This window comes from Astatotilapia calliptera, chromosome 3 (assembly GCF_964374335.1).
Source record: "Astatotilapia calliptera chromosome 3, fAstCal68.1, whole genome shotgun sequence".
Taxonomy (NCBI): Eukaryota; Metazoa; Chordata; class Actinopteri; order Cichliformes; family Cichlidae; genus Astatotilapia; species Astatotilapia calliptera.
In genome coordinates this window covers 61,719,740-61,745,798 of record NC_137424.1, presented here as the reverse complement: position 1 = coordinate 61,745,798, position 26,059 = coordinate 61,719,740, and the positions used below count along the sequence as shown (strand labels likewise).

Genomic DNA, 26,059 nt, shown 5'->3' with positions numbered 1-26,059 from the left:
CATACATTTCTAAACATTCCAGGATCCATGTGTGTGGGTTTGTAGGTCTGGTCTTGCAGTCTCAGCTAACTGCTCTGTTGTTTTACCCCTGCCACTTCCTTTCTGTGCTCCACTCGTGTATTGAACCATGCAGTATGCTTGTTCATCTTAACTGATATGATGGCTGACAGAAGCTTCCATGTGATACTGAATCAGGTTATTGGCTGGTAGTTGGATGGCAGTGGTCTCTTCTGGGTATTCTTGGAGATCAGGACTGTCTGGCATGGTCTAATAGCAGTTCATTTATAGGCTAATAGGTTCATTTGTGCTGCCAGATGCTCTTGGAGTGCAGTCAGCTTCTTTAGCCAATAGGCATGAATCAGTTCAGGTCTCTGTGTTTATCACTGTCTATCAGTTTGATGTTCAGTGATCCACTAGCCAATAAAAATTGTTGTTATGTGTTCTCTCCTTCTCTCATATCCCTTTTCAGTATCCCTCCATCTCCAGCCTTGGTGGGGTTGGATCAGGAATCCTGTTCCCCTGCAACTCAGAGTACAGCTGGTTCATTCTCCTGCCTTGACTCTCAAGCTAAGACTCCCAAATGTGCAAAGACTCCCAAAACTCTGAGAGTCTTTGCTTGGCAGTCTCCAAGCCCTCACTTATGGATAGCCTGCTGCCAATAGTTATAAACACTGCCTTTATTTTGGCCAGTAGTGGGATCATTAGGCCTGTTCTAATCCCTTGTCCCTGTCTATACTTTCTTAGTCCAGTAGTCCACTTCTCAACATTGAGTCCTGGTTCCTCAACACCTGACAGGGACCTGAGGTGACATCCAAGCCAGTATGGCTTTAGTTATCTCTCTCACTCATGTCTGACCTATACATAACAGGCTATGCTACCTTTAGTAGAAGGCCTCAGCATGGCTGTGGAGTGAAGGGAAAGCTACCAATAAAATAGGATCGTCAGTTCATGAGGTATTGTGGGTTGTTGTTGGGTTTTGTTTTGTGTTTTATTTTATTTTTTCAAATCTGAGCTGATTTTCTGACTACTTTGACCTCATGTTCAATAATAAACAAAACATTTATCTTGGCAAAACAGGTAAATAGATACAAAAAAACAAAAAAACGTACATAAATAAATCTCCCTTACCAAGAATGAGTAGAAAGTAAATTGTCTATCTAGGTCTGGAGAAAAAAAAAACATCTGTACATACTGTCATGTAGCACTATGTACATACAGATGCACATCCACAGTGAGTGAGCACAAGAGGACTGGAGGACAATGACAAAAAGTCTTTTGTAAAAATTTTATTTATCTATTTTGTTACTAACATTTATCGTATGTGTTTGTTTTTGTGCAAACAATGCACGGTGTTATATTAATTAAACTGTGCAGGGACCCTGCTGCTGGTGTGTGGATGAGCAGCTCCGGAGTGAATGGTTTTCAGCTGCATGTATAAACTATACTTTTTAACTATATTTTTCTTCTTTTTAACAAAAACACCTTTTGCTTATTATGAATGTTCAAAATAAAAATGTGTTGTTAATTCCTAAATTAATAATGCATCTATTTTACAAATATACACATGTTAAGTAAATCCCATTTCCAACTCCTGTTTTAGGACCTCCCCTTGTTGCTCAGCTTCCTCTCTCTGCTGTTCATCTGTTTCCTGCTGCTGGATTTCCGTTATTTTATCTTCAAACTTGAGAGAGAAGGAAATATAAGAAGAGAGGTTAATCTGTAATGAATGACTACATAAGTTACAGCTGAGTACATTTATTTGCACAGTAGTCTCCCCCTGCTGGTCATTATAATTAATATAAGTTGAACAAACTTTGCTTAATTGGCTTCACTTTTCACACCCAGAACATAATTTGTGATAAATCCATGTTATGATGCATATGATTACAAGATGTATAACATTTAACTTGACTGTAAGATTCAAAGATGAAAAACTACAGTGTAATACTGGGCTTTACAATAAAACAATACAGAGATAAACAGGTAATTTTATCGTTCTCATGGTCAATTCTAGGATGGTGTGATGGCCAAACCCATGGCCACACTCTAAAGTTGGTAACGTTTGTATTTTCATTCTTCATTTGAACATAGTAATACATTTTAGTTGCCAATAACTTCATTGATTGGTTTGGATACATCTGTTCTATTTGTAAGCGCGCACATTTAGTTCACTTATGTATTCATACTACTTCATTTCTTTGCTTTCTGACTAACCTTTGTCTTTTTATTTCTTACCTGCCATCATCCCTGGGAGTTGCTGGACAAAAGATGGTAGCCAGGGTTTGAAACCATTAAATACAAAGGAAGATAATTGGACCACACCACCACTTCCTGCTGAAGGGGGAATGTGTGTTTTCTTTACTTTAAAAACAAAGTATTTGTATTTAATTAAATATTTGAGTTTAGGGTTTAATGGGGTTTTTTGATTTTCTTCTTTAGTGTTTAGTTTATTAACAAACTAGATTGTACTGCATTCGTGATTTATGATTGTGTTTTGTTTGTTACCCCTCATGTGTCACAATGGTCTGCTCAGCCATTATATATATACCCTTGTATGTCATTTCATGTTTAGGTCAATTATGTATGTTTGGGCAGTCATTTGGTTTGTTAAGTTTGTAGTCTTTGCCTGAGTTCAGTTTTGTTTCTTTGACCTCTTTTATGAGCTAAACATTTATTAGTCTTGTAAATATAATTTTTGGGGGTTAAATAAATGGAAACTATATTTTTCTAATAATTCCTGGGCTCCTCCTGTTCAACTCGGTCCATCACAGATGGTTTCATGACACTATCAATTCAAAATAAATGAATAAACTGAGTATAACTATATAACTTTTAGATCACTCTCAATACGTATATGATAGTGGTATTTACTATGACAGACAAATAACTAAAACAAAATAGAACAAACAAAAAATTAGAAGGAAATAAAAAATAAAAAAAAATGAGCTAGATCTCCTGCTACTGTTATGAGTGGCTGTGTGCAGGCAGGAATAGGACCCAAGGTGCAGACTCCGGAGACAATCGTGAACTCATAACAGCTTTAATGTTAAACTCAAAATATAACATAACTGGAAAAAAATCAAAATAAACTTAAACCGGAGGACTGACAGAACACACAGCTAGGTAAACAGTAGATCGCGACACAGACACAAAGAAACACAGGGCTTAAATACACAGAGGGAGCAATCAGGGAATGGGTAACAGGAGGGAAACACAGCTGGGGCAAATCAGGCCTAACGAGACAAGGGGAAGCAAAACCAGACACATTAACATCAGACATGGACTTTCAAAGTAAAACAGGAAACCCATAACACAGACTGAACAAAAGACACAGGCTCACACGCAGGCACTACAACAGAGGGAACAGAGACGTGGGACCAGGGCAGACAGACACAGACAAACACAGACACTGACTGGACACGGGGATATAGCAACTAAGGATACAAAGAGACGCGAACTAGACAAGGGGATACAGCTGACAGGGGAGACAGAGCAACTAGAGAAGACAGAGACATAAACCATAAGACAGAACTCAAAGAAACCAAAGACTAGAAATAATAAATAATAAACTCAAAAACCCTGGGTCAACGACCCAGGCATCCTAACAGCTACACGCAGGCACTTTTTATAGTATGCAAGCTGGCATGATTAAAAGGCCATTCTGACCCACAACCCTACTGTCTATGTCTAAGTAGTATAATATAAAAAAAATGATGTAAAAATATAAAAGTAGTTAATAATAATGAATTGAACATACGTAAGTGGGGTGGGACCTACTATGTGTACAAATGACTGAGAAGCTGAAAAAAAGAGAAACAAAATTAAAAAAAATGTACAAATATAAAACCAATATATTTCCATGCACTTAAACAGAGAATAACTAAAATCACATTAAAGATAGTTTGATGAACTCCTAATTTGAAATTTTTGTTATTTGAATACATTTGTCTTTCAGTGAAAAATCAGTAATGAAGACCTTGGTGAATGCATCTAAATGAAAGATACAAACCTTTATGTCTTTGGTCTCAAGCTCCTTCATTCAGGAAGGACATCAAGACATCTGCTTCGATTTCCCACGCATCTGCTTTAATTTAGCTACTTCTTCATTTAACTGGGAGGGGAAGGTAAAATGGTACATTTGCATACAACATGATTACATACTGTGATGAGAAAAAACGCGTGTCAACTTTTTATTTATGTATAGAAATATTAGACATTAAGTCTAAGGAACAAAATATGAACCTCTTTCTTGTCGGCTTCGAGCTTCACATTTATGGTCTGCAGCTCCTTCACATCTTGTTCTCTTCTATTTTTTTCAGCACGGACCTCCAAGAGTTCAGCCTCTAGATCGTTGACCTTGGAGAAAAGGAAAACAGAGTCATTCTTAATAAAAGAGAAAAGCTTCTGTTAGGTACTGCATAGGTTATCTATTTGTTCAGTTCAACTATGATAGGGAAAATATTTACAAACCAAAATGATGGAATAAAGCTGTTATTGCGTTCAGATTTTAGACAAAATTGCAGTGGCCATCAAAAAAATAATAACAATAAAGGACAATGTCAACATTAAAAATATCAACATTAATTTTAAAAACAAAATATGTGGCGAACAGAGATCATTGGTTCCAGAGAGAAATTATAACAGATTAATAAAGCATGAGTTAACACAGAATCAATATAACAGAATATATGGTGTAATGGGCTAATGGAATAATAATTAAAACTGAAAAAACTGAAGTAAAAAACCTTTGTACTGTTGGTTTCAAGCCCTTTCTTCAGTGTCTCTACAGTTATCTCAGCATCCTTCTTCTTCTGCTGCTGTTCCCTGAGCTGATTTCGAACTTCAGCTAGTTCATCATTCAGCTGGGAGGAGAGGGAAAATGGTAGAGATACATTTGCACACAACATAATTACAGAAGAAAATGCATGTCAACTTTTTATTGTGCATTCGAATATTAGACATTAAGTCTAAGGAACAAAATATGAACCTCTTTCTTCTCGGCTTCAAGCTTCCTATTTATGGTCTGCAGCTCCTTCTCATCTTGTTCTCTTCTATTTTTCTCGGCACGGAGCTTCGAGAGTTCAGCCTCTTTTTCTTTTAACTCAGGGGAAAGAGAAACATTGAACACATTTAACTAAACAAATCAAATATTAAATATTTAACCTGATTATTTTAGTTTATGTAATTATTTTAAACATCAGTAATTATCTTCAAAAAAGGACATTGAATAGAGAGAAACTGCAACTAAAATATATTATCTTCAAAAATGTTGGTATTTGAAGTAAAATTCAAACCTGAATGTATAAAATAAAAGATATAAGGTAAAAGGTTAATGTAATAATAAAAAGAAACGTGAAAATGAAGTTACCTCTTTATCGTTGGTCTCCACCCTTGTTTTCAGGGATTGCACGTCCATCTCAATATCCCTCCTCTTCTGCTCCTCTTTATTAAGTAGACGTTGTAGTGTTGATACTTCATCATTCAGCTGAGTAAGGAGAAAAACGTTTGCTGTGATGGTTCCAGATTGTTTAATGTTTTGAAATAAATATTTTAACTACTATCTGCTGTGTGTGTCCTGTGAGTAAGAGTACTCACTTTGAATGATTCTAAGTAACCTCAAAATCATGTACCTCTTTATTCTTGTCCTCAATCTTCAGCTTCATGGTTTGCAGTTCCTTTTCATTTTCTGTGCTCCTATTTTTCTCAGCACGGAGCTTCATGACTTCATCTGCTTTGTCTTTTAACTTGGGCAAAGGGAAACATTATTTCAAAATGAGAAATCACTTTACAGTTGAGTTGACTGTTAATTGAAGTGAAGAAAGCTCTCTGAAAGCCAGGTGGTTGGTGAACAAGCGTTCATGTTGATGCTATAGCAACTGGCAACAATCTTAGCACTAGAAAATAGCTAAATGTTGTTCATTCTAGTCCTCCTTTAGAAGGAGGTTGATGGGGTCATATAAAAATATTCAGTGCATTGAAATATAACTTGATATCAAACTGAATGTACAGAGGTAAAGGAAATAAAAGACAATAACCTCTGATTTGCTGTCCTCGAGCTCTGTCTTCAGGGTCTGCAGGTCTTTCTGCAACGATTCATTCTTAGAACAGAGTGATTGGACCCTAAGTCTACATTTTCCTCCAACTGAAAAATACATGAATAACCATGTTGTTGTATTAAGTTTAAATGTATTTCTGCTGTGTCTGTAATACCAGGGTCACCTAAAGATCTTGACCTTTCCCTACAACGCACCTTCAGATTACATGATTTGGTTCTAGAAATGTATAAAATGTTTATTAATTTATGTAGAGATTTGTTTACTTTGCCTTCCAACTGAAGAGACAGTAAACATTGCTGCGTATCCTCACTCTGCTTTTAACAAAGGCTTCATTCTCAAAGTGGTTTTGCCTCCCCATCATATAAGTCCCTTGAGATGACTTCTGTTGTGATCTGACACAAACTTAATGGAACAGTGGTGACATTGTACAAGAAGGTTTGTGTATGTATTTGACAGAGGTGGGACCAAGTCATTGTTTTGCAAGTCTCAAGTAAGTCTCAAGTCTTTATCCTCAAGTCTCAAGTCAAGTCTCAAGTAATGTCAGGCAAGTCAGAGTCGAGTCTCAAGTCACTGGCGTAAAAGTCCAAGTAAAGTCACAAGTCTGAAACTTTGAATTTCAAGTCCTTTCGAGTCATTCAAAAAAACGAAAAAAAGCATGTTGCAGTTATGTGCTAAATGTAAATATTAGACCATGTAATTTTTAAATCTGTGTTTTTCTCAACACATGACAAAATAGTGAACTTAGAAAATATACACAAATTGTGAAATTGCACCTTTTTAAAATGCAGCTCAATTAAACCTAGCTCCAAGAATAATTTTCACCGACAGTTCTGAGATAAGCTGCATGTTATTCTTGGATGCGCTTGTAGGACCGGCTTTAAAATCGCATGACAAAAATATCATACACGTTAAAAAAAAAACTGCATCACCAACGTAGCCTGGAAAACATTTGCTAGTTAGATGAAGTCAACTATCTAATTTTAGCATATTTATATGCATATTTATAATCATACGGTTCTTGGAGTGAGCGCATACACTCATGAAGTTTAGTAACTTCCGGTCACTGCAACAAGCCCAGGTACAGTTTACCGACGGATGGGTGCAGGACCTTGAAATGCACTGTGTAGAAAGTAAAGACCATCGTACGTATCATAAGTTTACCAGTCTCACAAATCGTCGTCATAAATACACATTCATTAACCGTTTATTAATAGGACCTTTGAGCTCAACGATAATTAATTAGTAGTGGAAATAATTTCTGGTAGCATCACAGAAATGTAGCAGTGACAATAATACTGTATGCTGTAATCGTACTGGGCAATTAGTGATACAAAAAACCTGTTTTATCCTGTGAATAAAAGTATATGTTTTTGTCAATGTACCATAATAACAGAAGCGAAACACAATATTGTGTCAGGATAATTCACTATTTATGCACAATAAATAAAGGAGCATAGCGCAACAATTTCTGTTCAGCGCCAGACTTGCTTGTAACCTACATCAACAATTATGTTCTGATAAAATACGTAATAACTACAACAGCAGACTGACCCTCATGTAAATGCTTGGAGCAGACTAACCTGTGAGCTGGAGTGTTCTGGGACGTTATATTTGGTCTTTGAATGGCTGCAATCCAGGCCACCTGTCGCCTGTTTGTCACTTCGGAAACATGGCTCGAACAATTTCTCTTCAACGACGTAATCCGATAACAACCGATCTCTTTACTCGTCAGCTTCCCGTGGCTGTCATGCGACCGGCTATTGCAGTTAATAATACAACAGCTTCTTGACATTTTTGTGTTTCTTTTTATCGCTGTATAACTGATTTTAATTGAAAGCCTGCGTGCGCTAGTACCACTTGCCACGAGTTCCCAGAATCCTTTGCGGTTCTACCCGTGAATGACGTCACATTTTCAATCTCTTTATAATATGCATGTTAAATTTTATATTTGGGGTAAAATATCAAGTCTTTTCAAGTAAACCAATTCAAGTCCAATTCAAGTCCCAGGTCATTGGTGTAAAAGTCCAAGTCAAGTCACAAGTCTTAGAACATTTTTTCAAGTCAAGTCTAAAGTCATAAAATTAATGACTCGAGTCTGACTCGAGTCCAAGTCATGTGACTCGAGTCCACACCTCTGGTATTTGAGATTTACTTTCTCCATCCTTTTGATAGCAGAGGTAAGCTTGGTGAACTTCCGTTGTGACCCCTACCCCTTAAGTGTGTCATTTCTCAGCCACTGAAGTCTCTCCAGCTAACAAAAGTGGAGAGGATCAATATTACTTTAGTCATACTGGTTATCCCAGAGCTTAGCTTAATAGCTACATATAAATGGGGGAAGAGTTGCCAATCTGTCTCAGGTCAAAAATGAAGAGAGCAGTGACATATTATCACATCCATCCATCTTCATCTGCTCATCCAGGCTTGTAGAATGGGGGCAGCAGTGTAAGCAAGAAAGCCAAGAACTCCGTCTTCCCAGCTCCCTGCTTCAGCTCTGGGGAACATCAAGCAGCTCCCAAGCTGGTAGAGACATGTAGTCTTTCCACTGTGTCCTGGATCTGCCCTGGGCACTCCAGATCAGAACAATGCTTTAATTTGTTATATAGAGTTACCTCATTTTTGAGCACCTCAGTCTCCTCATCCTTCCTCTTGAGTTCAGCTTGTGTCTTCTGTGTTTAAAAAGATCAGGAGCTCAGTACATACATGTTGAGGAAGTTGTTTCAGTTTATGCAAGTGGATTTTTTTATGCTTTTTTAATGGTTTGCTTTTAGTGTACATACTATTTAAAATGTTTTCATCAGTGCACCTTTACTTTTGTTTAGATTTGTACACACAAATGTGGCACCAGTGGCACTAAAGAGAGAGTGAAACAAGCTGTCAAAAGTCAACAAAGCAAAAACTTGTGTTTGCCTTACAACAGAGTCTCAATGTGATGGTTGGTAATTTTATTGTGGTATCTATTTCTACATTTTTCTAAGTGTGTCCTACTATCATGCCTTTACTCACAGCCATGACTGTCATTCATATTTACACCATTTATAATTCGTTTTTAGTGTAGTAGGTTAATTTCTCTCTCCTCCCCCCTATCTTTGTGCTTCTGATTCATCTCTGACTGAACCTTGTTGGTCAGGTTAGACTTCCTTCTAACACGCAATTCTCTTTGTTTCTTTCTTCATCTGACGTAGACAGAAGAAATGTCCATTGTTTACTTATATGTTTGGTTTCATTGTTTTTCTTCAGCTCAAAGCCTCAGTTGAATTTCTGTCAGCTGTCTTATTTTCATTTTTGCTCTCTCAAAAAACAACACCTAAGTTGGTAATCATCAATTAGTGTTTAGTTTGTGAAAAAGTGAAAAAGGAATTTGTGATTTACTGTTTTTCTTTTGTTTACCTTGTATTTGACAAGAAGAACGGCCCCCGAGACAACAGTACCGACAACACCGATGCAGATGACCGGAGAAGAAGTCAAATTCTCTGAAGTGAATAATTAAAGAAAATACTGAAAATAAAATAACTGTAATAATAATAATAATAATAATAATCTCCAATGTCAAAAACAAAAATGTTTCTTCCAACTGCCAGTAAAAAATAGTAAGTGAAGAAAAGCAGAGTTTTCTGAAGTATTTTTATACACATTTAAACAAGTACTGAGCTTTACATTTGAATACAGTTGTGTCAGGTTACCTGGGCTGACTGAGAATCCAAACCAGCTTTTCAGGCTCATTTTGTTCTGTAGAACAAGAAGGAAATCGTCACACTAAAGAGATATACCTCTGCATTCATGTTGTGCTCAAAAAATGTAGATGTTTAAAAACAGCATCCTATCTCAACTTGATGATCTATCAACACTCAACTATAATCAGAATAAATGATTTTATCTATTTTGACTCAAAAAAAGGTAAGAGTTCATGTTAATTAAGTCGTAATTATTTGTTATGCTTAAACTGTTTCTTCTCTGTAGATGGCCTTCATTGCACACACACTGTGTAATGTACAGCATAGAGGGATAATAACTATTACAATGAAGCTTGTTGTAAATTGCCTCACAAATAAACAAATACACCTTAAATCACCACAGAATTTGCAAATGAGAACTAAAGTTTTACATTTTTGAGGCTAAAAGTTTAACAGTTTAAAGCTGTCAGTTAGAACCACAGAGACACACATTATGTTTCTATTATACAGTAAATTATACAAACAACCAAACATAAAGTATTTACCTCAAATATGAAACTGATGCATCTGCTTCCTTGCAGTGAGTGAGGCTGTGCAGCATGACTCCTTCAGCACTGGTTAAAGGAAACACTCACCTGCAGTAACAGGAGGCGTGGTTTCTTCAGAAGTCTGATGAGAAAATAATTTGTGCCTGTCAGACAAACAATCAGTTCATCTGAGTGTGCGCATGTTAAAAGGAAACTTCAATAAATGCTTGTAATGCCAATGATATGGTCTGGTTGAGCAACTATTACAAACTTAAGGCCTTGACCTTTGACCGTGCTATAATGAAATGTTTTCTTGTGTGTCCATACTTTGTTTTGTTTGTGCACACAAACATGTCTCCAGGACAAACAAAAACTAACAAAACAAAAACTAACAAAACAAAGTTAATATGTGGCAAAAAGCTGTTGTTAGAATTTATTTAATATTAATTTCTACTATCAGCTGATGTTTGCTGGAGCCACAGCTGTAAACCTGCTGGTCATGATGTCGGTTTGGATATGTGGTGAGAGGGAAACATGAAGATGAAACCAGGAGATGTCCTTACTGTGTTATCAGAGCTGAACAGGTGATTGATTGATTGATTGATTGATTGGTAATTTATTTCAACATGTGAACAATATACAAGTACATTTAGAAAAGAAATAAGAGAAAAAAAAAATACTACACAAATTACATACAAAAAAACATTCTGATTAATTTACATGTTGAAAGGGAGTGGGAAGAAGTATACACTTATTTAATCCCACCCCTTTGCCATAAATTATCAGTTAATATTTAGTCAGCTTCCTTACTGATATAATTTGTAATAAAAATAGTGAACAGATTTCTGATATACTATATACTATAATATCACATCATGAATTTTTTGTTTGTTTGTTTGTTTTTAAATAGAGACATTCACTTAATTTAAATATTTTCCTTTTCTTTATACATCGAGAAGATCATATTTTTATAACTCTTTTTGAACAGTTTTATGTTTGGACATTGCTTTAATTCCATATTCAGTTTGTTCCATAGTTTCACTCCATGAACAGAAACACAAAAACCTTTTCTTGTAGTACGTACCTTCCCTGTTTTGAAGTTACAAAAACCCCTTAAATTATAACTTCCTTCTTTCAAAAAAAACATACTCTGAATATTACCTGGCAGTTCTTTATTTTTTGCTTTGAAAAGAATTTGTGCTGTTTGGAATTTCACTAGATCGTCAATTTTCAATATTTCAGACTGCAAAAATAGTGAGTTTGTATGTTCCCTATAACCTGCATTGTGGATGATTCGAATTGCTTTTTTTTGAAGAGTAAAAAGTGAATGTAATGTGGTTTTATAGTTATTGCCCCAGACCTCTGCACAATAGCTTAAGTATGGTGAAACCAGTGAACAGTATAGAATATGAAGTGATGTTCTGTCGAATACCTGTTTTGCCTTGTTTAGTACTGCAATGCTTCGTGATACTTTGGAATGAATATATCTTACGTGAGCTCTCCAGTTAAGTTTTTCATCTATTATTACCCCCAGAAATTTATTTTCACTGACTCTTTCAATATCAACACCATTTATTTGAAACTTTGCATTTGTATTTAAACTACTATTTCTAAATAACATCAGTTTAGATTTATTCAAATTTAATGATAATTTGTTTTTATCAAGCCAGAACTTCACTTTACTTATTTCATTAGTCATATCCTCCAATAAATTCTGCAGATCATCACCAGAGCAAAAAATGTTTGTATCGTCAGCAAAGAGAACCATTTTTAATACTTTGGACACTTTACAGATGTCGTTAATGTACAAGTTGAAGAATTTTGGACCCAAAACTGACCCTTGGGGTACACCACAAGCAATGTCCATACATAAGGAGCAACCACCATTTATTTTCACAAACTGCTTTCTGTCACTTAAATAACTCCGGACCCAATCTAAAACTACCCCTCTGACACCATAACGTTCCAGTTTTCTTATTAATATATCATGATCTATAGTGTCAAATGCCTTTGTCAAGTCTATGAATAACCCAGCCACATATTGCTTTTTGTCTATGGAATTTGTGATGTATTCTATTGACTCTAATAGTGCCAGTGATGGAGAAACACGTTTACCTTTTAGGTCACATGAATGAGTTGAAGGGAAGTTATGAACTGTTTCTGAGAGACAAATAATAATAATGGATTGGATTTATATAGCGCTTTTCTAGGCACCCAAGCACTTTACAATGCCACTATTCATTCACACACACTGGTGGAGGCAAGTTACGGTTGTAGCCACAGCTGCCCTGGGGCAGACTGACAGAAGCGAGGCTGCCATATTGCGTCATCTGCCCCTCTGGCCAACACCAGTAGGCAGTAGGGTAAAGTGTCTTGCCCAAGGACACAACGACCAGGACAGCGAGCCCAGGGATCGAACCGGCGACCTTCCGGTTACAGATGCGATTCCCAACCCCCTGAGCCTTTTTTATGTAGCTGACAGCTGGTAACTGCAGGGGCGGTTGTCTGATGTAAAATGTATAGAAATCATACATATACCAACAAAACAGTGCACATCACTGTCACAACAGCGTTTGTTTGTTTGTTTTTCCAAAGGCTTTATGGCTTTTCCTGTAATACCTGGTGGGCCGGTGTCTAGTCAAAATGCCCAGGCTGATTTTTTGTTTTGTTTTTTACGCACACCCCACTTTTCAGTTATTTATTTGTAAAAAAATTGTTTGGAATCATGTATGATTTTCGTTCCACTTCTCACGTGTACACCACTTTGTGTTGGTCTTTCACGTGGAATTCCAATAAAATTGATTCTTATTTGTGGCTGTAATGTGACAAAATGTGGGAAAGTTCAAGGGGGCCGAATACTTTTGCAAGCCTCTGTACATGGATACATCCGTAGACAGAATTCACAATGTGTTTTCGGGACTTTCAGGTGTATGGACCAGTTTTCTTTTCTTTTCTTACCAGAAAGTTTTAATGAGCAGCTGGATTTTTTCTCTCTTTAACTGGCTGGACACAGAGGACACCGAAATGCAGCTGATTGAACTGAAAACCTCGACTCTGTCGGGGTCAAAGTTTGCAGAACTACAGATGCAGTTGGAATCCACAGCTGTGCGTGTTCATGGAGCTGCATTTTCACCTGCTGGACATCACTACCTGACAAGTTTAACTGTCTTCAGAACATTGCAGAGGCCTTATTGACAGTATTTGGCTCTACATATCTGTGTGAGCAGATTTTCTCTCATATACGTGAGGGTGGCTGTAGCTCAGATGGCAGAGCAGGTCAGCCACTAATCAGAAGGTTGGTGGTTCGATCCCAGGCTGCCTCCTGGCTGCATGCCAAATATCCTTGGGCAAGATACTAACCCCATGTTTGCCTACTGGTGGTGGTCAGAGGGCACCCTGGGATCGAACAAGGAATTATAAATGCCACATAAAGTGGGACACCAGGTCACTTTAGTGCAGGAGCTCCAGTGTTTCAACTGACCAACAATCTACAAAATTATATTACAAATGTACATAATGTAAAGACTCCAGAGGTGTAGTTCAAAAACTGATTTAGGTATTAAAAGATAAATATAGTTGATTACTTGATTGATTGATTGATTACTTATTACAATTATATTTATCTGTGACAGTGTATCTTTTGTATCTTTTTTGTTTGTTTGTTTGTTAAGCTTTTAAAAGTAAAGTAGAAGCAAACATTTAATCTGTTTTGAGTGGAGTTTGTTAAACCTGTTATCTGGCACTGTTTAGGCCAAAGGTTTGGAAATACCTGGAAATATCTCAGAGGTCATATCTCAGGCTTTAAGATCAAGCATCATAGGCCTACTTGTTAGTTTGATTGTTTATTTAGAAACATAAACCTGTTTTACTCAGGTGACCAGGAAATTTCAGAGCACTGCAGCTGAAGAAAAAGCAGAAAACAAGTAAGACAGCACTACATCCAATAACATGGCTATTGTTTATGTTACTTTTATTTTTTCATTTTGTCTTTCTTTTTGCATGTTTTTAAAAACCATCATGTCTTAAGCCCCTTTGTTGTTATACACAAGCATTAGTAAACAAAGCTCCTTTCCCCAGTAACCTCACACTGTACAGAAACAGTCGAGCAGTTTCTTCAAACCAAGCTGCGTATCTATTGCAGATTCAGTCTTCCCAGCCTGGAGAAGGTCTACAATTTTGTTTCTGGTGTTCTTAACTTCTCTTCCCTTTCATGTAGAGAGGACACCAAGCTAACACTTTTTTTTTTTTTTTTTTTTGAAAATAGTGGGGTTTTTTAACCTCCTTTTGTTAATTTTTTTGTAATTTTTTCAATAAATCACATTTCATTTTCCATATATGACAGTTAATTTGTATCATATTTGCTTATCTGTGTTTTTAATTACATAAAAATGTATTGTACCATTTATTTGTGTTTTTTTAGGGGGAAGAAATCACACTGATGATGTTGAAGTCCCAAAAACTGACAAAAAACTGTAGGCTATGCATGAAATATGACGCACTAGGCATTAAAGGGTTAAATGCAATTCAGGGGAACTTTTTTTTTAATCTCCAGCAATGTCACATTCTTATGGCCTCCTCAGCTTCTTCTTTGGTTTCCTGCAGATGATGCAAAGAAAAAATACACACAATAAGAACCAGAGTTATCTTTGTAGTGCAACCCTCAGAAAATGATCAGCGTGGTGTTTCATTTTGTGGTATGAATTTGAAAAGTCGTAGCTTACAGTGAGTTTACTGTGCTCATTAATTCCACTAATGACTCTATCCTTTGTTTTTTAGCGGCCACACTCATGTTGTTGTAGCTCTAGTTATTAGACATAATAGTAATAGCTTACCTTTGGGGACCACAGAGATGCAGTAGTGAAATCTGGGAATTTTAAAGAGACTTATTTTTTTCACGGCCACCCCCATATATTTTATTATTGGACTTTACTATAGTATCTCTGCATGGTTTACAGTTCAAAACAATCTCTATCTTTATACCTATATTTAATTGCAGCCACTGAATTCATGAGCTGAAACAGCGGGGGCATTCTTTCTCCTTTAATGACAGGATTATCTGATTTGAACAAGGTCAGTGTGGTTTATGTATCTGAGATAACATGTTAAGCATATTACCTCTCAGTGACACCATACAGTATCAAGAGTTAAAACAACCAAAAAAAAACCCCAAAAACCAAAGAAAACATTCCATGTATAAATAATCAGTGCTAACCAACAGCTCAGTGGATCTGCGTTCGACTACTTCACCTAGGCTGCACTGTCGAGCGCAGATCCACTGAGCGCAGCGCAAGCTACTAGTGAGACAGAAGCTAAGCTCGTTGCAACATGGCAACTGCCTCAACGCTACCCGAAATTGAACCTCCCCCTCCATCATTCAGATCTGGCGTTTAGAACTATCTTGGTTTTCATGTGACGCATGACCCTGATAGTAAGCGCATCATGGACAAAAGTAAAACAGTATGTTGGATATGCCACGCAATCTCAATTACATTGGTGGGAACTAGTGCGTTAGTGCAGTTAGCTTGCTAACGTGTTGACGCCATCCAGCCCCACACACGGAGCGATATGCGGTAACTTTCTAATGGAGATTTGCGGCATTATGTCGTTAATGTCATTTTAACAAGATTAACGCTGACAGCACTAGTGGGAACACAACGAATATGACTGCACATATGCATTTAATATGCTGCTGAGAATATAGCCCAGAAGAAGCGTATAGTATAGCTTTTATTTTGGAAAGAGCCATTTCTCTGTAATAAACTCTATTTCTAAAGATGAGTGATTTCTCGATCAGATAGATTTATTATTTTTATTTCTTTTGTTGTTTCAGCAACATTAAATTTAAAAACTGTACTTTTGAGTTAAAATATCTATTTATAATTTTAATAAATGACAAATTAAAAAGGCACAAACATTTTTTTGTATCGAAAAAACTATTGAACCGTGACACCAAAGTATCGAACCGAACCGAACCGTGAATTTTGTGTATCGTTGCACCCCTAATATATATATATATATATATATATATATATATATATATATATATATATATATATATATTAAAAATATCGAAAAAATATCGAACCCCTAATATATATATATATATATATATATATTAGGGGTTCGATATTTTTTCGATACAAAAAAATGTTCATGCATTTTTAATTTGTCATTTATTAAAATTATAAATAGATATTTTAACTCAAAAGTACAGTTTTTAAATTTAACCCTAACCCTTGTGCGTGTTTTTTATTTTGACAGCGAATGCGCACCTGCGGACCACTTATGTGCAGCCCTGGTTATTTAGCTCGTCATATTGCAGCCACAGAAATTCTTTTGTCCATATAACCCATAAAGCTGCACTTTCTTTTGCCCTATAGTTTGATTTGTCAGAACTTCTCCGTTTTGTGGTAAGCTTTTCTTTGGCTGTCACTTCTTCACCCTGACCTGTCTTATTTGGCTCAGCAGAACTGAAATGCTTTTACACACACATAACGGTCAGCGATTCTCTGCGCGATCAACCTCTCACATGTTTAAGCTTGCTGCGGGAGATTTCACTTGTCATGTTTGCATAGTAAGCTAACGATTAATAAGACAATGTCAGAGGAATTGGTGCACAAATTATCATCACTCACAGATCAGTGCTGTCGCTCTCTATACACAGTTCGCACGATTGCAAAGTGAAAGCAAAAAAACAAGCGCAAATTCAAACGCGACTTCAATATGTCACATATTGACAGTGGCTCACCGATGCCAATGACATAATTACCCAGCTACATTTCTGAAAGAATGCAAAAGCATTGACATATATTTTTCCTACAATAGCCCGACGGGCAGGGCAGAGATAGATTTTGGTAGCCCGACTGAAAAAATCGCTAGCTCCGGGACGTCGGGCTAGCGATATTGCAAGCCCTGTATCTGATTGAGGAATCACTCATCTTTGGAAAAGAGAGTTTATTACAGAGAAATGGCTCTTTCCAAAATAAAAGCTATACTATCCGCTTCTTCTGGGCTATATTCTCAGCAGCATAAGGAGAATCATGTGCTAACAGCTGTCTAAATGACTCGGCTAAAGTTAGTAGCATGCTTGTTGTTTTTTTTCTGCTTCCACTTGTCTTTGCACTAGGATGATGTCGGCGTAAATGTGCAGTCATATTCGTTGTGTTCCCACTAGTGCTTTCAGGTTAATCTCGTTGAAATGACCTTAACGCCACAACACGGCAAATCTCCGTTAACGAGCTACCGCCGATCGCCCCGTGCATGGGGCTAGACGGCCAACACGTTAACGAGCTAACTGCGCTAACACACTAGTTCCCAGCCATGTAATTGAGCATTGCATGGCACATCCAACATACTGTTTTACTTTAGTCCATGACTCGCTTACCTTCAGGGTCATACGTCACATGAAAACCAAAATAATTCCAAACGCCAGATCTGAATGAGAGTGGGGGAGGTCCATGTTGTAAGGAGAGCTTAACTTCTGTCTCGCTAGCTTGCCCTGCGCTCTTCCTTCTGACTATGCTGTCTGTGTTGAGCGCTCAGTGGATCTGCGCTCGACAGTGCAGCCTAGGCGGAGTAGTCGAACGCAGATTCACTGAGCGCTCAACACAGACAGCATCGTCAGAAGGAAAATTGATAAAATAAATTACAAATGTTGTATTGTTCGATACATATGCGTACCGAACCGAAAGCACTGTATCGAACGGTTCAATATCGATACGAATATCGTTGCACCCCTAATATATATGTGTGTGTGTGTGTGTGTGTGTGTGTGTGTGTGTGTGTGTGTGTGTGTGTGTGTGTAGAGAGAGAGAGAGAGAGAAGTAGAATCTAATCATCTTAAAAAGATCTCAGATTTTACAGTTTTAGATTATACAAAAAACATTTAAAGGTGAATACTGATACAGAATTGATGGGTAGATTATAAAATCACTGACCTTCTCCTTGTGTCTTTCTTTCAGTTCACAGTTTGTCAGACTTCTGGTTTGCTCTGTGAGAGACTCAAACTGACACTTGGACTCTTGTAGCTAAAAAAAAACCCAAAAAAGGATTTTGAACAAATAGTAAAGCCTTGAAAAACACACGGATATGGTGCATATGTCGATCTTAATGTAATGAATACGCACCTCTTTGTTCTTATTCTCCAATTCATTCATCAGAGTCTGCACATTCTTCTCAGCTTCCTCTCTGCTCTGCTGTTCATCCTTCAGCTGCTGCTGGACTTCACTTACCTTGTCTTTAAGCTGGAACGAATGTAGGGAAGTTTACATTGATTTATTTATTTTTTTTACCATTAACAGTGTTAGCTGGTTTATTGTTTTTACGATTTGAAAAAAAAAACATATAATGCTAAAATACCAGTATTGCATCATATAAATAATGTATCTACACTTTATTGCTACAGCAGCACCTTCAGCATCCTCGTGTTCAAATGTAGTACAATGGTTCCTTGTTAATCACGGGAGTGACTTTCTAAAAATATCCCTCAATAGGCGAAATCCACAAAGTAGTCAGCTTTACTTTTTTACAATTATTGTATAATATTCTTATATGTTTTAAGGCTATAAAACCCCTCACTACACACTTTATACACTTTTCTCAGACAAGCACGAGCATTATCATTTCTCTCTCTCGTTTAAACACTCTCAAAGTTCAAACCTTCCTACAAATATAAGTCCAGTATTATAGAATAAAATCAACTTCAGCGTCACAATGCTAGCAATCGAAGATTTATGTAAATCTGACAAACTGAACGCAGAAATGAATAAAACTTTCGAGTGACTTACAGTATCTATGTAATGACAACCTTTACTATGCCCCAAAAATATATAGTTTGTCAAATGCACTGTGACCAACATGACACAAAGCTGAAAGTAAAAAGAAAGTATATTTATAGTTAATGACCAGTGGGTGTCTCATGTAGATTATGTGTGGAAATATGAGGACAAATATTGGCTGCCTTGATGTCTAACCTCACTAAACACACCCCCCAAAAAAATCAAGTTCATTTCTCAGATAGTTTTTATATCTGTGTTTTAGCTAAAATCATATGAATAATAAATACATTAAAATCAAGGAATTGACCTTCTTGATTTGGACCTCAAGCTCCTCCTTCAGGGAATTCAGGTCTTCCTTATGTCTCCGCTTCTCTTTATTGAGTTCGTTCTCAAACTAGAAGAAAAGGATGATCAAAATGAAACCAAAAGATCAGACAATCCCAGTCTCTGATCTTCAAACGGGTCACCAGGCTAAAAAGGGGGTTTTCTGTATACCTTTTTCCTGATCTCCCTGATCTCTGCATTCTTCTTCTCCAACAGATTTTGGGTTTGTTTCAGCTCATCAATAGTCTGACTTGTGTCCTCATGATCAGCTGATGGCTGATGGATCTATAAATCAGTAAAACAAATGTGATTTTTAAACTACGACACCTCATATTTTTATAAATATAAAATGAGTAGCAAATCATTTTAACCCATTGTGCCAATTATTCACATTCATGAATCTTTCATTCAGATTTACAGTAACACCAGAACTGAGTAAAGCTGTTGATGTCTTTTGAGATATGAGACAAAACTGCAGGGACAAATGATGATGAATAAGAACAATTACTGCAACAAAGATAATGAAAATAAACACCAATGATAACTTCTGTCCTGATTAGAGGCACTGAGCTTCATAGCAGCAGCTGAACCTCTGACTAGATATGATATCAAACATGAAAGAGACAAATATGAGATGAACTCATGGAATGAAACTAAAGGAAATAACCTGTTTTTTATTGGTTTCCAGCTCTTTCTTCAGCATCTGCATATCATTATCTTTCATTTTCAACTCTGCATCCATCTCTTCAATGACTTTCAGTGAATCATCAGGGTCACAGGAGAGAGGAGACTACGACAGACAAACCAAGAGACACAAATCAGGATGAAACCTGTGTTCAGATAAATCTTATCAAAGCAGCATTTTCCACTGTAAGTGGTTTACAATCACAGTTATGTAAATATTTAATATATGTAGGGCCTATCAGGGCCTAAGTTTTATATCATCACTCATAATTATTTATAGTTACAAAAGTAGGACGGTTTAAGAACGTAAAAACATTTCAATTTTATTGCAATACATAACTGCTGTCCGTATTAATTTCTTATTAGTTGAAAAATATAAAAATATCTATAGATACATTAAAAATTAAAATAAATGTAATCACTTTTCTGTCCAGAAGATCTTCCTCAGTGTCCTTCCTACTCTGCTGCTGTGCACCCTGGAGCTTCTGCTCAAACCTGGCCACTATGTCGTTAAACTAGGAGAAGAGTGAGGTGAAGGGTAATCAAAAAAATCTGCATTTCTCCAACTCGATACAGAAGGAATGAAGGAACATCATACAAGACAAACCACCTTCTTCTTCCTCTCCAGCCTTTTCTTCACTTTAACATCCACCTCCCTCTGCTCCTCACGCTGCAGCTGCTGCTGTGCTGTAGCTACTTCCTCATTCACCTGAGATCACAGAGAAAAAAACAACATAAGAAATTAGTATATTAAATGTACATTTTCTTAGCATTATTAACAAAATACACATATTCTTGAATTGGTGAAAAGTGTAATCAGGTTGCAAAACAAATATGATTTTAAGTGATCTAGATCAAAAGCTGTACATTTTAATCCTTTTTAATTCTCTAAAAAACAGGTTTGGTACAGTGGTCATCAGCATTGATTGCCATTGCAGCTCATTTTCCATTGGCTGATTTTTACCACTGAAAAACTGATAACTGTGTCTTCTGAATGAAAAGACAAAAGTGTGTTTAATCAAAGAAAAGATCAAATACGGCTGTGCACCCCCAGTATGTTAAAGACTTTTTTATTGTTAAAAGACGACGTTTCTTCTAACCATCACCATGTGCTCACCAACTGTTTACTTTGTCTCCTGACATTCAAATGTAGTTCTTTAAAAAGTACCATATCATGGTTGTCCCGAGTTAGTGTAATATAAGGTCGTGTGTGCTGTAAGAGGTGATGTTGCTTACTTTGTTCCTCGTGGTGACAGCAAGGCCGAGGTTCAGCTGTGAAGAGGCCTCCTGCTTTTCTTTAAGCATGTCGGGTGTCATCACCTCAGTTTTATCCAACTAACAAACAGAAGCACAGCTGAGAGGATCAATTATCCATTCATTTAGGTTAGCATACAGCTAAGCATGGACTAGATGACAACTGGGGAAATATCTGAGCTGGTTTCATGCATTTAGACCACGTCATTCATGCTCTGCAGCCTTGTCTTCAGAGTCTGCATCCTCACCTCATCATGCCCCCTGTGCTGCTCCTCACCCTGCAGCTGCTGCTGTGCCACAGCTACTTCCTCATCCACCTGAGATTAGAGGAAAAAAATGTTAGAGCTTTTAAAATAAAGCTTCAAAATTTTGGAAGATTTAATTTGCAAAAATGTTACCCACAACATGGTTTGGTGAATTATTCTCCAGTGTCTGCAGGTTCTTCTCATCTCCTTCCTCAGTCTGGTGTTCATCACTGAGCTTCAGGGCTGCAGCTTCTTTTTCTTTTAACTTGGACAAAAGTAGAATATTATGAAAAAGAAGCACGTTTTGGAGCGATCATCAGACATAAAGAATATTGTGTGTGTGTGAAGGAAATGCTCTAAAAGTGAAATTTCAGACTATTTACAGTCATTTAGCTTAACACAATAAAACTGCCAGCATTATATCATGGACACTCTGCAATGCATCCTTCTGATGGAGGATAAGAATCTATATAGATCAGAGAAAAACACCTAAAGCCGGAATATTTCATCATTTTTTTTTAAATAAGAGGAAGATGAGCTACTGGTCAAATATGGCTGTGCTCCCTCTGCCATGGTCCTGGGCCATGTTGGCCCAGCATTCTTAGTTTTCATGTATTTTTGTATTTTGTTCCTTATTTAGGCCATGTTTCCTGAGTTGCCCTGTTGTGTTGTTCCCTAAGTGCTTTCACTTCGTGACTCTTACCCCCTGTGTGCCCCCTCTGTGTATTCATGAGCCCTCATCTCTCTCTGTGTTTATTCTATGTTTTCCCCAGCCCGTTATGTCTGTGTTCTCCCCGTGCTCTCTCTCCTCCTGTCTGAACCTCTGTACTTCCTGTTTTACCTCGCCCATCTCCCGTCAGTGTTGTGTTCACTCCTGACATGTTTCGTTATGATTATCAGTGTCACCTGTGTTCACCATGTGCTCCTACTTCCCTCGTTAACCCTCTGTGTATTTATGTCTGCGTCTCCCTCAGTTCTGGGTCGCGTTCTCCCTCATGCTGTGTGTGATTCCCCTGTGTTCCTTGGTGAGCTTTATGTTAGTTTTCCCCAGTTTAGTTTTGTATTTCCTGTCATCCTTTGTCAGCAATAAAGCTGCTTTTTGAGTTCATCCCCTGAGTCTGTGAGTTTTGCGATTGGGTCCTCATCCTGCCTGCCACACAGCGATCCATGACACCCTCAGCATGCCTCTGTTGCACAGGTGCATAATCTCAATGGTAAATGTCGTCAATTGAAGTCAAATCTAATGGATTATTTATTTTAATGACTTTGCTGAACTTAGATTGTATAATTATTGGCCACACAGATTCTGTGAAGGTGGTGTACTTGTTCACTGTAGTTGTACTTGCTATAAAATATTGTTTTATCAGTGGTGCTAATAAAGACTGAAACAAGCTGTCAAAAGTCAACAAAGCAGCAACTCTAAAAACTCATGTTTGCTTTACAATGGAGTCTCACTAAGATAAGGTAAGATAACTCTTTACTGTCATTGCACAGTCATACATAGTACAATAGTAAAATGAAATTGGAGAACTGTCCAATATCAGCACTAGATACAACATGACATGATACCACACATCACAACACAACACAGTAACTTAACTAATAAAAATGACGAATGAGTGTATGTGTATTGCATACTGTTACTATTTCACATTAATTATTATTGCACCTTGTTTTTTTGTTTTTGTTATAAAAATACAAAAATATTATTATTGTTGTTACCCCCCAAAAGAAGTCCTGGGAGGTAACCAATCAGGTCAACTGTTTGCACTGATTAGGGCCGTTGCCCTGTTGTAAAAGCTGTCCTTGAGTCTATTTGTCATTTGTCTAAGTTTGCCCCACTATCATGCCTTTATTCACAGACATGACAGTCATTCATTTTTACACCATCTGTAATTTGTTTTTAGTGCAGCCTGTTCGTTTCTCTCTCCTCCCCCTGTTTTTTTCCTGAGTTGCTATCTTATCTTTGTGCTTCTGATTCATCTCTGACTGAACTTTGTTGTTCAGGTTAGACTTCCCTCTGACACGCAATTCTGCTTCTTTTTTCATCGGAAGTAGATAAAAGCAATGTCCATTGTTTACTCACATGCTTGTTGTCATTTTCTGTTTCCCCTGAGTTCAAAGCTTCACTTGAATTCCTCTCAGCTGTCTTATTTTCATTTTTGCTCCCTCCTCTCAGAAACACAAAACATGGTAGATTAGTGTTTTGTTTGAGTCTTATAAAGTCTTAAGTAACTTGGGTTGTATCTCTCATTATCCAACCTCTCTTAAAATGCCATTATAAGGGGAAAAATATTCATATAGCTCATTAAACTTGTATCAAACTGAAAAATGAATTTGTAACTTACTGTTTTTCTTTTGCTTACACTTGTACGTGACAGTAACAACAAGAAGAATGGGCACAGAGACAACAATAATAAGGATGCAGTTGAGCACCGCAGGAGTCAAATTTTCTGAAGTGAAAAATTAAAGAAAATCATGAAAATAAAATAACTCTGATAATAATAATAATCTTCAATGTCAAAAACAAAAAGGTTTCTTCATAATCTTCTAACTACCAGTAAAAATTAGTAAGTGAAGAAAAGCAGAGTTCTCTGAAGTATTTTTATACACATATAAACAAGTACTGAGCTTTAGATTTGAAAATACTTGTGTCAGGTTACCTGGGCTGACCAGAAATCCAAACCAGCTTTTTAGGCTCATTTTGTTCTGGAAAACAAGAAGGAAATAGTCACAATAAAGAGATATACCTCTGCATTCATGTTGAAATGAAAAAAAGAACAAATCATGTGGTTTAAAAACAGCATCCTAATTCAACTTTGATGTATGCCACTATGTGATGATCTATCAACACTTAACTACGATCAGAATAATTTTATTTATTTTGAATCAAAAAAGGTTAGAGTTCATGTAAATGTTTATAATTATTTAACATAATTATGCTTTTACTGTTTCTTCTCTGTAGATGGGCTTCATTGCACACACACTGTGTAATGTACAGCATAGAGGGATAATAACTATTACAATGTAACTTGTTGTAAATTGCCTCACAAATAAACAAATACACCTTAGATCACAAACAAATCTGCATCTGAGAACTAAAGTTTTACATGTTTGAGGCAACAAGTTGTCACTTAGAACCACAGAGACACACTTTATGTTTCTATTATACAGTAAATTATACAAACAACCAAACATAAAGTATTTACCTCATAAATTACACTGATGCATCTGCTTCCCTGCAGTGAGTGAGGCTGTGCAGCATTTGTCCTTCAGCACTGGTTAAAGGAAACACTCACCTGCAGTAACAGGAGGCGTGGTTTCTTCAGAAGTCTGAGGAGGAAAAGAATGTGTGTGTTGCAAACAATCGGTTCTTGCGAGCGTCCACATGTTAAAATGAAACTTCATTAAATGCTTTTAATGCCAGCGTGATGTGATCTGGTTAAGCTGTTACAATCTAAGGCCTTGACCTTTGACCTTGTTATGATGAAATGTTTTCTTGAGTGTGTCCAAAGCTTGTTTCATTTGTGCACACAAACATGTTTCCAGGACAGACACAAACTGACAAATCAACAAATCTTAAATCTTAACATTTGATCAGTTTCCTGCTTCTCTGGAAACTGGTGACATCATATCTGAGCTCTCATTATCGTTTGAGCATGTAACCCTGACGTGTGATCTAAAGAAGGAAAAGGAAATCTGGACTTAAAGTGTACATAAAAAGTAAGTTCTGAGTATTGTCTCAAACTAAACTCAGAGTAATTGCAGCCAAAAGCAAATATCTGGAATCAGTTTGTCTTTATAAACAGAATTTAAAGCTGTTTGTATGTTGCTTCACTAGTATCAGTTGTTCATGTATTACTATTTCAGGAAATCAAATAAATTCTCATTTTAGTTTTTTGCCTTTGGTGCCAGTATTTGTTTTTTGCCTTTATTGAAATCAGCTTTAGTTGATAACATTTACTGATATAATCTAAAGAAAAAAGAAAACACATCAAGGGAAACATTTCTGCACTGAAACACAAACAGGTTTATGACTAGGTTTGGACAATGAAAGCATGAGGTCACCACAAATATTCAGTGCATTACTTGTCATAACAGCTGCTTCACTTCTTTATCTCAAAATCTGATCAGTTTCCTGTTTCACTGGAACAACACTGCTTTAGACTGTGGTGTCCTGTTACAGCTCACAGATTAAATGGGACCGGCTTCCATGGGTCCCATGTCTTCCCAAGTCCAATCTTTTTGGACATTATTGTTAATGGCTTTGGTAATACACCTCACAGGTAACGTTAGTATAACAATATGTGAATGATGACAATACTGAGATGTTGATGTTGATGTTTAGTATCTTGGTTTAAGATCTCACAGTGATAACACTTGTTAAATAGGGCATTACAATTTGTCTTGATAAGATTTGGTCATTAAGTATTGAAATGCACTTTGAAATTTAAACCTCATGATGTTAGTGGAGAAAATAAATAAATAAATAAATATCCTTTGCATTTTATCCACTGGCTG

The 26,059-nt window shown here is 36.8% G+C and overlaps 2 protein-coding genes across 7 annotated transcripts; both read right to left on the bottom strand.

The window, feature by feature from the left end:
- Positions 1 to 1,271: 1,271 nt before the first annotated feature.
- LOC113019605 (uncharacterized) lies at positions 1,272 to 10,367 on the bottom strand. Of its 6 annotated transcripts, none has more exons than XR_013903437.1 (13): positions 10,273 to 10,367; positions 9,737 to 9,782; positions 9,444 to 9,526; positions 8,666 to 8,722; positions 6,036 to 6,098; positions 5,631 to 5,744; positions 5,369 to 5,485; positions 4,988 to 5,101; positions 4,746 to 4,862; positions 4,243 to 4,356; positions 4,010 to 4,111; positions 3,758 to 3,800; positions 1,540 to 1,681 (listed from the first exon to the last, which is right to left on the bottom strand). XR_013903437.1 is itself a non-coding variant. In XM_080293330.1 (12 exons), the coding sequence occupies exons 2-11, from the start codon at positions 9,774 to 9,776 to the stop codon at positions 4,052 to 4,054; spliced, it is 879 nt and encodes a 292-aa protein (XP_080149456.1). In that variant the 5' UTR covers positions 9,777 to 9,782; positions 10,273 to 10,367; the 3' UTR covers positions 1,272 to 1,681; positions 4,010 to 4,051. The 6 variants fall into 6 exon arrangements, 3 of the variants coding, with proteins under 3 accessions (XP_080149456.1, XP_026019165.2, XP_080149452.1); XR_013903441.1 differs by having other exon boundaries at positions 6,036 to 6,083; XM_080293330.1 differs by lacking the exon at positions 3,758 to 3,800 and having other exon boundaries at positions 1,272 to 1,681.
- A 3,840-nt stretch (positions 10,368 to 14,207) lies between these two features.
- On the bottom strand, positions 14,208 to 24,827 carry LOC113019606 (uncharacterized). Its single transcript, XM_080293315.1, has 15 exons — positions 24,748 to 24,827; positions 24,202 to 24,247; positions 23,887 to 23,991; positions 23,625 to 23,710; positions 21,696 to 21,803; positions 21,542 to 21,610; positions 21,276 to 21,374; positions 20,650 to 20,748; positions 20,462 to 20,554; positions 20,023 to 20,145; positions 19,527 to 19,640; positions 19,339 to 19,425; positions 18,381 to 18,497; positions 18,192 to 18,281; positions 14,208 to 14,850 (listed from the first exon to the last, which is right to left on the bottom strand). Exons 2-15 carry the CDS (start codon positions 24,239 to 24,241, stop codon positions 14,812 to 14,814), a joined length of 1,269 nt encoding a protein of 422 aa, XP_080149441.1. The 5' UTR covers positions 24,242 to 24,247; positions 24,748 to 24,827; the 3' UTR covers positions 14,208 to 14,811.
- Between the last annotated feature and the right edge of the window lie 1,232 nt (positions 24,828 to 26,059).